General features: G+C 44.5%; 1 protein-coding gene across 3 annotated transcripts in view; it reads left to right on the plus strand.

The window, feature by feature from the left end:
* Positions 1-15832, plus strand: part of GMDS (GDP-mannose 4,6-dehydratase) — a 621910-nt gene that overhangs the window by 107238 nt on the left and 498840 nt on the right. For all 3 annotated transcript variants that reach the window (XM_066579263.1, XM_066579264.1, XM_066579265.1), the window contains exon 3: positions 10780-10824. In XM_066579263.1, coding sequence (XP_066435360.1) covers positions 10780-10824 — 45 coding nt within the window. The remainder of the gene's footprint in view (positions 1-10779; positions 10825-15832) is intronic.

Here is a 15832-nt window from a genome sequence, read left to right on the forward strand (position 1 = left end):
GATTTGCATTTCTCGGCTCCAAATCGGAACAGAGGAACAGAATTCTCTAGAGTTAGTGGGAACAAGCACTAAGAACACTTTCAAGAATAAAAGTGTTGATTTAGTTTTTGTTAATTAATAGAGATGAGCGAACGTACTCGGATAGGCACTACTCGTCCGAGTAATGTGCCTTATCCGAGTACCTCCCCGCTCGTGCAGCAAGGTTCGGGAGCTGCCGCTGCTGACAGGTGAGTCGCAGCGGGGAGCGGGGCAGAGCGGGCGGGAGAGAAGGAGAGAAAGATCTCCCCTCCGTTCCTCCCCACTCTCCCCTGCAGCTCCCCGCTCCGTGCCGGCACCCGAACCTTTCAGCACGAGCGGGGAGGTACTCGGATAAGGCACATTACTCGGACGAGTAGTGCTTATCCGAGTACGTTCGCTCATCTCTATTAATTAACAAATTGCAATGTGAATGAACAAAAGAGAAATCTAAGTGGAATTATTATTTAATGTGACCACCATTTGCCCTCAAAACAGCATCAATTCTTCTAGATACACTTGCACAAAGTCAGGGATTTTGTATGATTATAGTCAAGTGTATAATTATCCAACTATTCCAAACATGTGATAATGATCATCATTTTCATATGTAAGAAGAAATACAATCATTAACTGAAACAGAATCAGCTGTGTAGGAGGCTTAAAATTGGGTGAGGAACAGTCACACTCTGCTATAAAGGTGAGGTTGTGGAAGACCGTTTTATGTCACAGGTCATATACCATGGCAAGTTTGTTCACTGCAACAAAACACAAGGTAGTAATACTACATCGGTGAGGTCTTTCTCAGGCAAAGATTTCAAAGCATACCGGGGTTTAAAGATATACTGTTCAAACTCTTTTGAAGAAGCACAAAAAAAATGAACAAGGTTGAGAACAGTAGGTGCAGTGGTCAGCTAAGTAAACTTAGTGCAGCAGATGAAAGACACAACGTGCTTACTTCCCTTCTAGATTGGAAGATGTCCATCAGTGCCATCAGCTCAGAACTGGCAGAAACCAGTAGGATCTAGGTACATTCATCTACTGTTCGGAGAAGTTTGGTCAGAAGTGGTTTTCATGTAAGAATTACAGCCGAAAAGCCATAGCTTCGACTTAGAAACAAGGCCAAGCAACTCGACCATATCCCCAAAAAAAGGGGTGCAGAAAAATGGCAGCAGGCGCTCTGGACCGATAAGCGAAAATTTGAACTATTTGGCTGTAACAGAAGGCAGTGTGTTCACCGAAGGTCTGGAAAGTGGTACAATAATGAGTGTCTGCAGGCAACAGTGAAGCATGGTGGAGTTTTCTTACAAGTTTGGGACTGCATTTCAGAAAAAGGATTTAGGGATCTGGTCTGGATTAGTGATGTCCTCAAAGCTCAGAAATATAGGTGGATACTTATCCATCATGCAGTAGCATCAGGAAGACATCTGGTTGGCTCCAAACTTAAGCCACATTTACAAACGATGCCCAACACTCGTCCCCGCATGTACTAGCTCACGTGCTTTTGCACAGGAGAGAGCATCGTTGCTTCACAGTGGGGCAGCTGGAAGAGATTTCTATCCTCTCTTTCCCCCGCCCCTCTCCATTCACTTAACATAGCGGCCGTTCAGTACTGAACGGCTGCTATTTACACTGAACGATCATCGTTCAGGATTTTATGTAGCTTTAAATTCTGAATGATGAACGTTTAATGTAAATAGTAACCGTTCAGTACTGAATGGTCGCTATGCTAGGTCAATGGAGAAGAGCAGGGAGACAAAGCTCCTGCGGCCACCCCGCTGTGAAGCAACGATACTTGCTTCTGTGCAAAAGCATGAGAGCTACTACATGCGGAGACGAGTGTCGGACATCGTTTGCCTGGCACTTGTCCCGTCTAAATGGGGCTTTATTCTGCAGCAGGACAATGACCCCAAATACACAGCCATGTCACTAAGAACTATCTTCAGTTTGAGGAAGAACAAGAAGTCCTGGAAGTGACGATATGGCTCCACAGAGCCCTGATCTCAACATCAAGTCAGTCTGGGATTACATGAAGAGACAAGGATTTGGTTAGTTCTCCAAGATGTTTGGAACAAACTCCCTGTCAAGTTCCTTCAAAAACTTTATTCAAGTGTATCTAGAAAAATTGATGCTGTCTTGAAGACAAAGGTTCTTCACACCAAATATTGATGTCATTTAGATTTCTCTTTGTTTATTCACTTTGCATTTTATTAACTAACAAAAATAACCTATTTCTTACTTCGCAGCATTTTTTCGACACCTACCTAAAACGTTTGCACATTACTGTGTATATATATATATATATATATATATATATATATATATATATATATATAAAAACACCAACCACCAAAAACTGCACTGACTCGTTGAGACATCGACTCCACTAGATCTCTGAATGTGCTCTTTGATATCTGGCACAGAGGCATGAGTAGCAGATGCTATTAGATCTGCTAGTTTATAGATTGTCTGTCCTCGAACCACTTTTGGTAGGTGGTGTTAACCACTTTATAGCAGGAACACCACACAAGACCTTCTGTTTGGGAGATGCTCTTACATTTACACACAACGATTATCGCTCAGGATTCATCCAATCAACTGCCTTTGAGTGATAGCTGTTGCGTGTAAATGTGTGCCCATCATGCACTTACCGTGCACTCTTCGTTCATCGCTGAGTTCAGCTCAGCATAAAATCCTGTGTCCTGATAACAGGGATGGCATGCTGTGTTCTCCATGGGCATCACTGATAGCATTGTATGCAGCCTGCTGCCTGAGGCAGAACAAAGCAGATGTGTTTAAAGAACAGACCACCCGCTGTTCTCTAAATACATGCAAATGAAGCTAGTTCGCTACTAACTGACTAATTGACCCATTAGTAGCTAATGCAAAATGATCACTCAAAACTGTCAGTTTCTGCCGAATTTTGAGCAATCATCTTTGCGTGTAAATGTGGCTTTTCCCAGTTGTCTAGTCATTGTTATTTGGCCCTTCAGCGAGATCCATCTTTACATTTGTGCATTTCTCCTGCTTTGAACACATCAACTTCACAAACTGACTGTTCAATTGCTGCCAAAAGGTACCTTTACATGAATCTGGTCTATAGTTCAGCTTATCCCAAAACCTCTCCATTGTGTTGATTTCAAATCTTTCAACCGCAAGACAATTAGTGAGGGCAGACACTGATAAAGGGCTTGCTTGCAGTCATTACCATTCATCTCAAGATTGTTAATGGTATTGCCCAAAATAATACATTTTTAGGTTTTTTTTTTATTGTTAAATGCAAATAAGGAAGATGGAACAATACCCCTGCAGCACCACCTATTGGATGGCAGCATTCCTGAAAGTCAATGTGACTTTCTAACAAGTCTTAACAATGATTGGGAATAGGAAACCAAGCCAGAATCCATGCACAGACAGCTGTTTCGGAGTGTTTGCCCCTTATCAGTGTGCAGTAGGTTTCTGGCTTAGCTTGACCCTTTTTATTAAATTACATATTTAAAAAGCAAAAATTCCCAGCAATGATATCTGGTGTCCACAGGACTGAGCACCACTACATTGTCGCAGTACTCAGTCCATTCATGGTCTCTCTATGGAGTGCTCCATAGAAGTATGGTTTCGGCACACACTGGCCGTCCCAGAATAATGACTGTTGCATGCTGAGGGACTCCTCCAGTTGCGCAGAAAGGATATCCCCCATTGTAGCAGTGTCCATTGTAGGCTGTGCCTGGTGATTTTCATTACCACCGAATACAGTGGTTTAAAATGTTATACACCACTCGCATCAGGGCTTTTTTTTGGCAACTCTAAGGACTAATGTCCACTTGCACGCACGTACTCAACTGCTGAATCTCGGGGTAAGGGCATTTTCTTACCTCTCCGGATCCAGCATGGATCTCCTCCGTTGCGGCTGGATTTTCTTTCTTCAGCACGGCGGCTGTGTCCGGGTTTGGATTTTTATTTCAAATCTCCTGTTTTTCCGCGGATCCGTGGCCTGTCCACAGTGACAGCTGCGGGCGTTCCACGGATCAGACAGCTTCCATGTCGACGTGAGATCCGCAGTAAAATGGAGCATGCTGCGATTTCTTCCCGCACATGCGATCTGCCCACCGGGAAGACATCACATCCGCATGCTTTTTAATGTCCTACGGACACTAATGCATCCCTATGGGCGGCTTGATTTACGAATCTCCCGTGCAGGTACCATAAATCAAATCCGCCCGTGAACCTTGGGCCTAAAGCAATTGTTATAGGTCTCGGAAAGAATTGTGTGGGTGTAGAAGGTATAGATAATTGTAATAATAAAGGCCAATGTCCACGGCATGCGCCGATTTTCAATACGGATATTCGCAGCGGATGCACTGAGGATCATCTTATAAAATGATTTTTTTTAATGGCTTGCGGGAGATCGCGTATTGTGTGTTTTTCATCTCCCATAGAGATGAATGGAGCCACGTCCGAACGGGATCCATGATAACATGGACCACACTGCGATTTTAGATCCGCGTAGTGCACCCGCAAAGCACCTAAAAATCAAATCCGCAAGGTTTCATTCAGTTGCGGACCCCCATTGTTTCCTATGGGCGGTTAGAGCGGCGGATCTAATAAATCAAATCCGCACGTGGACATGGGGCCTAAATCTCACCATTACTGAGACCATTACTGAGATTTGTTAGGGGGCAGACATGATACATTATCCACTTCAGATACTGTAGTGTGTAATCTTACAAAGCTTGGTCCCATGTCATCCTGTAATGTGGAGGTAAGATTGCATAAAGGCAAAGGGAAGAAAAAGAATTATCACCTTAACACTAGAATTTCAAATACTAAAGTCTTTTTTTCTTTCCATCAGCTACATCTGGAGAAAAGTCTCTTTTTTTTTTTTAAGTCTTCACTAGGTCAGCAAGTTGGAAGTGTTTACCTTAAATTAGTGAATACATGCACACCCACCTTGGCCTAATATGTATGGTCAAACATCATCAAAGTTGATAGCCTTTGCGGAAAAGAGAACTTTAGCTCTGGACAAACAAACCTGTGTACTTTATCACATCTAGCACTGCTGGAATGTTCCTCCTTCCCTGATTTCATTACTGGCTTTTGGCACCGGCAAGAGTCTGGAGTCAATGCTACGATTATAGGCATCGACAATGGCTACATTGCTGGGCCCTTTTTGAAAACTGACACCCAGTACAAAATTGTGGCCTATGGGTGCCGGCGCAGTTCCACATCAGTCTGCATGGTGTGTGTTGCATTACCAGACAGTAAATCAGCTGCGCTGTGCGCCGGCCAGACACCAGTAGCACTTGCTGCCTGTTTCCATCTCATTGCAAATCCCGGGCCTATCGCTCCATAGACCTGGAAAGGAAGTCGTGAGGAAGTGAGTGCCACTGCTAGTTCAGAATGTTCCAGTGTGGTTGGAAAGTCTGAGAAATAGCTTGGGTGAGAAGAACAAGACCTTATTGACAGGGTTCAGTCCTGGTCAGGTCTGTTTCACATCACTGGATTAAGTCCACATCGCTCTTCCTCTGCCTTTTTACCCTTCTGCAGTTACATTTTTGTATTTCCCAACTAAAACAGAAGAAATAAAAATAAAAATGTTTTTTGGCGTTAGACGTCCGGCTGATCCGCTAAAAATTGATGTAAATTGTGTGATGATCTCTAATGTAAAGGTGTAACAGGTGTCCCCGTATAGTTAAAGTAGGGTAAGGCCGCTCTCACGCAGGCATTTTTTCCATGACTTACGCACATTTTCAACGCAGTTTTTAATCGCACCATGGGCGCACTGGCGTCGTGCCACACGCATGTACTGTTCTTTTTTTAAAAAAATCTCCTGCTGTCCCACGGAGCCACTGCACTGATGGCTTCCATTGGCTTCAATGGAAGCCATCCATGCGGGAAACTACATAGAATGGAGCATGCTGCGGGTGTTTTCCCGTGTGTGCAATCCACACGCCAGGAAAAAATGACATCTGCAGGTATTTAATTACCAGCGGATGCTCAATGAATGTCTATGGACATATTTAACTGTGGATGATCCGCGTGGATTCCACAATTCAATTTTGCCCGTGAGGCCTAAAGCATATGTACCGTGCTATCAGGGTGGTTTCTTCACACTTTGAATCACTGTACAATGGGTTTTGTTGATAACTCTCTGCGCCCTGTGTGTTTGGATACACTTGGGCAGTGTATATTTGGATACTTAAAGACAGTATACACTTCATATAAAGTTTCAATGTGTATTTTTTTGCTTTTTTTTTTCTGCAGATTGTTTTTTTAAACGACCACTCCCATGATTGTTTCTCATTCATTATATAGCTATCCTGGTACCGTTGTACCTTGTCTCCACCGGAAGTATGGGTGAAGACATGCATCAGTGACAGGTAAAGCCCTGCTCACACCCCCACATGTGGATTGGCTGCAGTGTGTAGACTTCAGGACTGTGTATAGCTGCTGCTCGCGACACAGAAGAAGGAGCTATCACAGAGGCTGACAGGGGAGACGCTTCAGGAGAGTACCGGATGCATAAGGCACTAAAGCTAACTGTAACCATAACCCTTACGTTAATTGTGGGGGCCACAGAGCGCCTTCCATGGGGCTGGACAAGCGCCTAACCCAAAGCCTTAGGGGTATGGTTAAGGTTAGGTTTTGGTGGCTTATGCATCCACTACTGTCCAGAAGCTGCTCCTCAAAACTGCGACATACACCCTGTGGTAGAGGGAGGTGTGCGGCAGGAGTGCAAGACACGGCACATACCCGGTGGTGGAGGGAGGTCTGAGGCTGCAGCAGAACAGCATCAGACATTCGCTAGGGCAACGTCGCGGACTGTGGCAGTTCGGCCAAGAGCGCACATCTCATAATGCTGGGGAGTACTGTACTGTAGATCCAAGGGGCGCAAGTGTGTCAAAGCGGCCCCAGCAGCAGACCCTCACATGGACAGGAGCGGAGCAAAGGAGGACACTCACTGCGGCGGCGCCTGATCACAGGGGGAGCACGCACTGTGAGAACAGTGTCAGCAGGGCCGGGTGTTAGGGGTGCACGTCAGCAGACATGACAGCTTGTGAGGGGGAGATAAGCGGACTGGTGTTACTACGGCAAGGAAAGTGACAGAGGCTGCCAGCCGAACACTTGCAGGAGCCAGGAGGGTAAAGCGTCCGCATCAGCCAATCCACTCCTGGGGGCGTCACCTGTCAGTGACCTAGTACAACCCTTGTCTCCACCTCTAGTTTCGGTGGAGACAAGATACAACAGTACCGCTATCCCTCCAGTATATATAAGTGAGCTAGTGTTACCTTGGTTAGTTATTCCTTTCTGTCTGAAACTCCTGGCCTCCTTCTCCTCATATGGTCATATGATCTCAATTCAGATTTGCTTGGTTATGTCTTAAATTTCTAGTCAATTTCTCAGTCGTTGTGATGCTATTACAAGATCTCTACTACAGAAGCTGTCTAGAGTGAGACACAGGCACTCCTATCACAGTTACTGATGATGATTAGAGTCTCCTGTCACACAATTATAATAGAGGAGAACACAGCTCATCCTCTTGACTGTATACTTATGGTCTGTAGCTTATTTAGTTGAATATAGAAGGTATTGATAAACTACCCCCGTAGCAGGGAGAAATGGTATTGTAGCGGTTTCAGGCACTAAGGTGGAGCCTCAAGTGTAGCAGAAGCAGGTCTGGAGAATAGTCACAGAAGAACCAGGAGTCAGCAACGGGAGGTCTCAGTTTGCAGTACAGATGGACAAGGCGGGTAGTGTAGTCAGAAGGGAAGCCAGAAGTCGGTATCAGGAAATTTTGTAGCAACAGTAGTAGAGCAGGCAGAAGTGGAGCTTGACTAAAGCTGTGGAGCAGAATAATCACGCCCTGATGCAGTGTCAGGGTCACAGCAGAACCGCCTCTGTTCCTCAGTGAGCCCACTGAGGAACAGAGGTGGGGTCAGAACCAGGAGGCAGAAGCTTGATAATTTTAATCATGGAACAAGACTGAGAGTCATGCAAGGAAACTGTCCAGAGGCTGGATGGCTCAGCTACCGACTGGAGCACAGGAGATTCCTGGTTCCATTGCTGACAGGTATAGCCTCTAGCTAATACTGTGCTAATACATCGTGGGAGTGTTATGCTAGCGAAACAAAAAAGAATCTCACCATCAAGCTATGTAGGCCATGTGAACTGAGCCAAGCAGAGGACTTTGTTTAACCCCTTCCCGCTCCAGGGCGTAAGTTTACGTCCTGGCAGCGGGGTACTTCCTGCAACAGGGGGTAAACTTACGTCCTGGGGATAGCGCGAGATCACTTATGATCTCGCGCTATCCCGCAGCAGGAGCCGGCTGTCAGTCATAGCCGGCCTCCCGCTGCAACAGCTGGGGTGCATCGGAGATGCGCCCCCCGCTATTAACCCCTTCCCTGCCGCGATCTATGTAGATCGCGGCATGGGAAGGGTTCACAGAGGGAGCGCGCTATATAATCGCAGAGAGCCCGGCTGGTTGCCATGGCAACAGGACGCCAGATACTGGCTTCCTGCATTGCCATAGCCCTTGATCGCTGTATAAGCAATATGGCATAGTAGCCCTGCCATGCCTTATCACAGCGATAATCAGTGCTATAATTTAAGTGCCCCAGAGGGACACAAATTGTGTAAAAAAAAAAGATAATAAAAATGAATTTAAAAAAAATGTAAAAAGAATTTTTTATGCTTTTTCTCATATTAGCATAAAAAAAGGTAAAAATTTTTTTAAACCCTACATATTTGGTTTTGTCGTGTCCGTAACGACGCGTACAATAAGTTGCACATGCTTTTGACTGTGCATGAAAAAAAGCGTTAAAAATTTTTTTTTAATGACATGATACAATATTTTGCATTAGATTACATTATGTTTGAATCCTCATTGGATGGCAGTCTCTGAAGAAGCCTGCAAGCTCTACCATTGTCTGCAATATGTCAGCCCATTAGACTTACTCGTTAAAGAGGCTTTCTCTTCTTAGGGTCCTTTTACAAGAGCCCATTTATCGTTTGCATGAAAGAATGACATCAAAGTTCGCTCATGCAGCCAGTCGTTCAGTCTTTCACATTTGCTGTATAAGTGACTGAGAAGGACTGAGCAATCGCTGTTTAAACCGTACGATAAGGGAACGAGCCAACGATGGTTTTTATGCCTTTATAACATGAACAACAAACAAAAAGTAAACCATTCTCATAATTGGCTCTCGTTTGGACCGAACAATTATCGTTCACTTTAACTTGTTTGAACGATAATTGTTACATTTGAAAGCACTCTTAGGCATTAATGGCATATCCACATCTGATAGGTTTGGGTCCAGTGGGAGTTGAGTTAGCAGCGCCATCATATTATGTAATAAATTGAATGTTCTAGAGCAGAGGCGGCACGCAGAGCCCTTGCTGCTGGCATGAGTGCCGGTGGCTGCTCATCACGGCAGTGAATACCGTCTGGGGTGCCGCGGTTCCCCTGCCGGTATCATACAGCGGCGCTGCCAGTGGCACTGATCCAGGGCGCACAGTGTGATGTCAGTGTGGACCCGGGATCCTCCTCCCCCCTCCCCTGATGTCTCCTCCTTGGTTCCGCGAGAGCGGTCAGGGGACGTCTGGCAGCACAGACTGACGTCACTGTGTGCATCTGGAATCAGCGGCAGCGCCAAGCAGAGGAGCAGCGGCGCTTCGACGAGGAGGAGGGGGTAACTATATGGGTCTCAGGGGGGGCAGTAGTACTACTGGGGCTGATGGAGGGGATACTCTTAGTAATAGTGTCCTCTATATTAGCCCCAGTAGTAATAGCATTACTACTGGGGTCGCTGTGATGTGTCACTATTACTACTGGGGTCGCTGTGGTGTGTCACTATTACTACTGGGGTCGCTATGGGGTGTCACTATTACTGCTGGGTCCGCTATGGGTGGGTCACTATTACCTCTAGGGCGTTCATTATTATCGCTGGGGCCACTTTGGGGGAGTCACTATTACCACTGGGACTGCTCCAGGAGGGTCACTATTACTGCTGGGGTTGCTCTGGAGGGGGTCACTATTACCACTGGGGCCGCTCTGGGGGGCCTGGGGGAGTCACTATTACCACTGGGGCCGTTCTGGGGGGGGGGGGTCACTTTTACCACTGGGGCTGCTTGGGGGGGTCACTATAACTACTGGGGTATGTTTACACATGGCAGAAATGCTGCAGAACGTCCTCAGTGGAAATTTCTGTGGCCAATTCCGCAACATTTTCACATCCAGAAAGCAGTCAAAATCTGCACCCTATCTATTTTGAAGCGGCCCTGTCCTTTTTATAACTACAGAGGTAAAATCATACATCGTGATAAGCCCCGCCCCCTGATGTGTTGGCACTATGCGATAAATAAGTGGGTTTTGGGTTGCAGTTTGGGCACTCGGCCTCTAAAAGGTTCGCCATCACTGGTCTAGAAGGTAACACTCTGTAAGGAGTAAAGTAACTTTCTTATGTATTAATCTATTGATGGTTATATCACACTCTGTATCTCTGCCTTATTCGCTACATGTTGTTCTTACCTTTGATCGGTAAAACCAGGTTGAGGTTTATTTAGAGTATGTAAATCTGTCTTCCCCAGAGAATATGGCTTCTGGATGTCGGCAGCCCGGCATGCGGCTAAACATTTTAGTTGGCTAAGTGTGCAGCCCCTTTCTGCAGTATGACTTCCATATCAGTGTATTACATAACATCAGCTCCCGCGCACCGGCTGCGCTCATTTCTCACATATGTTAATCTTTATTTTTTCCTGTCTTTCTAGGATGGTTCTTATTTGGCCGAATTTCTCCTGGAAAAGGGCTACGAGGTAAGTGCCTCAGAGCTGATGGAATCACTTGCATGCAGCTTCCTCTGCTGCTCTCCTCTTCTCTGGGTTTTCCATTCCCAATCCCGATAACAAATCAAAGCTTCCAAGAAGAATGTGCAGCATGGCCTGTAATCACGCCAGTGTATTGTACTAGTTATCAGAGAGGGTCCGCTAGTGTCTCCTCAGGGTATAACCGCTGCGTACATTTCCTGCAAGGTCAGATAAGCGGCAACCTGCAGCGGCCAGAGCTGTACAAGAGAATACCCAATCATTCATGATGTAATACAGCACAAACACGTTCCCAATGAAGGCCGCTGAGTTTGAAGATTGCACTAAGCAATGAAACTTTTCCTTTAACCCTTTCCAATCGAATTTGTATCTTATTTTTCCTATGGGGCTTACTCTTTTTCTGCCGTTATACAACAGCGCTATCTGCTGGCTAAAGCCAGTACTGCATGAGGTGACACATTGGATAGGCTCCGATAGCAGAGAGGCTGGCAATATACAGTAGGAGAACCCCAACGGACGTCTTCCAACATTAGAGCTGCACAGCCTTAAATCATAATGTCTTCAGATGTCAGACAGTGGATTGGAAAGGGTTAATGCAGAGCAGGCTCACGATGTGAAGAAATAATATATATATATATATATCTTAGCTATTCCAAGTACATTGTTATCAAGGGCTCATGTCCACGGGCGTATGCGTAAAACGCTGTGTATCAATATAATCCTCGCGTATTTCCCTGCTTCTGAGAGCGTATGCTTGTTTTTCGCGCTGGTATGGCTGCGTATGTTACCGTGTTTCGATGCACGTGTGAAAAAAACACGCAGCCTGGGAAATAAACATACACAACGATTAATTAGCTTGGCAACAAGCGTTTTACACGCAAGGCTTACGCAATGGGTTGCGTAGGCTCTGTGTATGCACACACATCCATAAAGTTCAATGGGGGCTGTACGCGATAAAATAGAGCATTCTGCGATTTTTTTTCACACACGTATCGACACACAGTGTCCACACGCTGGCGTACATGGAAGAAAGTCCATTGACTTTCATTGCCTCAATTCACCGTATATCACACGTGTGGGTAATGCTTGTGTAATACGCGGTGAAAAAACGCCCGTGGACGTTAGCCCTGATGCTGTAAATGCAGTATTTATAGATATACTTCAAGGGATTATGCCAAGATGGCATCCTCTGTTCATATGCCCTGTTAGGGCATATTAATGTCATAGAGTGGGTCTGCCACTCTGTACCCCACTCTATGTGCCAGAATGGAGTACCGCTCCAGAGGTGGCGGACCTTCTGCTGTCCTGTTTATTATAGAATGGCCATTCACATAAATAGTCGTCTTGTAGTACTTAACATGTCCATTGTCAGGCTTATGGCAGATTCCCGTGTCAAAATCATCTGTTTGCCGGGGTTGCTGAAACAAGACTCAGGAGCAATTCGCTTATTGCCTTGATCCTTTTCAAAGGGGTCGTACATCTTAACACAACCCTTTTAAAATTTGAGGACCGACTGTCTCTTGTTTTAAAGGTCCACTCCAGCGAAAAAACACATTTTTTCATCCCTGCCCTCTCATCTGATTGTCTGTCATACTCTGGAGGTCTCTTCTGTGTATTGTAGTCACTTCTATGTCATTCAGTTGATCCATTAGTGCAGCATTAGGTAGAGGCTATAACATTTCTGCCTGCTGGGGGGACAGTTCGATTATCATTAAACTGATAAGTGATAAAGCACTACAGGACTGGTTCATGTTTAAGGTATATACAGTTGACTATACATTTTCTTTTCATCACAAAAACATAATTATGCTCAATTGTATGTCAAAACATGTACAACTGCATATGTGGAAAATAGTATTCTTTAACATATACATTTTTGCAGTGACTTCTGTGGTGGATTATCTACTTTTATACAGTGGAGAAATAATGTCCAGTTATTAGTATGGTAAACATATGCCAAATTGGCAATCTTTGAGCAGATGTTTGACTCGTAGAACGCTTATCGGTACGTCACATGCAATAGTAACATAGTATGTTAGGCTGAATGAAGACAATGTCCATCTAGTTCAGCCTGTTTAACCTCCTTGTTGATCCTGAGGAAGGCAAAAAACGCCAAGAGGCAGAAGCCGATTAGTCCATTCAGAGGAAAAAATTCCTTCCCAACTCCATAATGGCCGTCAGAATAATCCCTGGATCAACCAATGTTTCTGTAAAAAGAAAAAAACTTTGGTGCCTTGTTAGCTAATAGAAAAAAAAATGTTACTGCTCTCAGTAAGGCTATGTGCACACTTACATTTGGAGAATCAACAGGTAGAGATGTAGCAAAGTTTTACTTGTTGCCGCTAGTTAGCACAGTTATCTTCACACAACAAAAAAGGCCATTGAAAAGCTATTGAAATGCCAAATAACCTGTGGCACAGAATTTTTTTTTAACACATGGAGTTAAACTTTGCTAAATCTATTGGATATTTTTAAATGCAGCCCTTGAATCAGCATTTAGGGGTGTTGAACACAAGTATCAAGACCCTGCTGCTAAATTGGACGACAGAACAACACACCTTGAGAAGAGCTTCATGAGTCTGAGGTTTTTCCAATGTGTGACGGCTGACATAACCCTTGATGAACCTCTTTTGCATTATTTTAAGCATCCTTGTTCCAGGACATTGGCACTTTTTGGGCAAACTGAAAGCAATTGCTGAAAGCACCCATAAAGTACATTTAACATGTACTAACTTTTCAACAGCTTGTGCTTATGAGATAGACAATGTGATAATTAGCAAACATGAAAATCCCTTAAGAGTGATTTTTCAGCACAAAAAACACAATTTTAGGTAAAGTACTGGCTACTCTGGAAACAACATTGATGCTCGGCACAGTTAGTGGGTCACGAAGAAGAGGACGCCAAATAACACACTAACAAGATGCAATCAAGGCGGATACAAACATGGAAGAACTGAAAGAAGCGGTCAAGGAAAGGAAAGCATGGAGAACGATGATCCATAAAGTAACTGAATGAAGGCCTCGACTGAACGGATCATCATCATCATCACTAGCTACTAAAGGTCTCACTTTCTTCTACATGTAATTTGCTGTCCACTGCCTGTTGTCCTATGATCCATTTCTAGTGGATGATAACTAACTAAATATGAGTAGGGGTTTGGGAAGAAAGAGGGAAACGAATTTTAGTCTAGTACCTAGACTAGTAGTCCTCCAAGTGAATGCTCACTGATCAAGTAGGCTAGTAAGTTTGCAAGACTCAGCAAGTTCTTCTCCTTTGAATGGGTGTCCATATCAGCAGATGACGTTGGCAGGGAAGAAGCTCTGCGGCCACTGCGGAGCTACAAGCCCACAGCGTCAGGGGTTTAATAGTGGGGGTAGGGAATAACAGGGCTGACATCGGCAGGGGAGAAGGTCTCCAGGCACTGCGGAGCTACAAGCCCACAGCGGTGCTGCCTTCAGGGTTTTGCCGCCCTGGGAGCTTGACAGCAGGAGAATGTAGGGGAGGGGAAGGGGGAACAGACACCGCCGAAACTGGAAGAGCTGATAATCCAGCCCAGCCAATCAAGTTGTGGGCGTTGTGGGTGTGCATCTTGCCCCCACCTATTCTTCTGGTGGAGACAAGATACAACAGTACCCTTTTTACTTACATGATGTTTCATTGACTGGAGAGATTCCAATGCAGATGTGAAACCGGCCTTAAGTATTTGCAAAGTTGCTCAACTTTTTATGTATTTTTCCTCTTTGAAATTGCATTAAAAAGTTGAATTCCACTTTAAATTTCTAGAGCCATAAATAAGTGACTGAACCGTAACCTTGGTTTTGTCCAGCAAATCTAGGGTTACAGCGGGCAGTGAGTTTTGTTGTTCACCAGTATACTAGCTTCTGTTTAGGATCAGATATTAGGAGTCTTAGTGGCTGGGAAAGTACAAAATCACTACTTTTGGCAACAATAACTGTTCATTTGAGGTTGAAACAGAGATAAGTTGTGCAAGCTGATGGATTTGTCTCCTGGACAATTAAATATTCCCCTCTGGATTGAGGGGAGGGGGACACTAATCTGTTCTGTAAAGATAAATTAGGTGTTCTTACTAAAATTGGGTACTGTAGTGTCAAAATACGGGTAATATTTCAACTCCAATAAAACATACGTTAGAGGGAAAAGTCCATTCTTCAACAAGTTATTTCTCTTCCTTCAGGCAGACAAATGGACATTTTGTCTTGTACAGTTTATGTTTTTATGTACGGTTTGTTTGGGCTGTCACTTCTCATGTCCAGTGACTTTATTCACCCCACCAGTAAACATTCATCACGTCTGAACGTTTAACCGCAGGAGGTTAGAGACGCAGCCGATCCTCAATATAGATTTTTACATAAGTCTTTTTAGAAGTGGAAATAATGACAAGCAATTGAAAAATCATCCGTATGGATAAAGACCGCTCGCTCTGGAAGACGTTTACCTATTGTACGAGTTCCCAATTAATTCTTGTGTAATAAGAGGGAATCGTCTACAGTTTGAGTGTTTTTTTTGGGGGGGGGGGTGGTACATTTTTATTTGTAGATTTTCTCTTTCAACACGTTTTTCTACAATGGAATAAATATAATTTTTAATTATTGGATTTTGGTTTGTACATCAGAAACATCTGTTTAGCTAGGACAGCTTAGTACAAGAAGAGATGGAACATGTTGGGGTATGTTCACATTCTGCAGTTTAGCAGCTTTTTGGGGCATTCCAGTAAATTACCGCTGTAGCTAGATTGTGAAAGGTGTTTTATTAAATTGCCTACACGGTTTCGCCGCTGAAGACAACCCGGTTCCACTCTGTAGCAGTCCAGTTTCATCAATAACGACACCACTGCAAATGGAGGCTACAGTGGATGGGTGTCAAAGGCAAAATATGTAATGGGTGCCGGGAGACCGAATATTCTTCAGTCAACTACGTGGAAATGGTTCCAACAGACACAGCGTCCTGTAACAACGGGGCTATCTGTCTCTGGATGGT

Source organism: Eleutherodactylus coqui, chromosome 9, assembly GCF_035609145.1.
Source record: "Eleutherodactylus coqui strain aEleCoq1 chromosome 9, aEleCoq1.hap1, whole genome shotgun sequence".
NCBI lineage: Eukaryota > Metazoa > Chordata > Amphibia > Anura > Eleutherodactylidae > Eleutherodactylus > Eleutherodactylus coqui.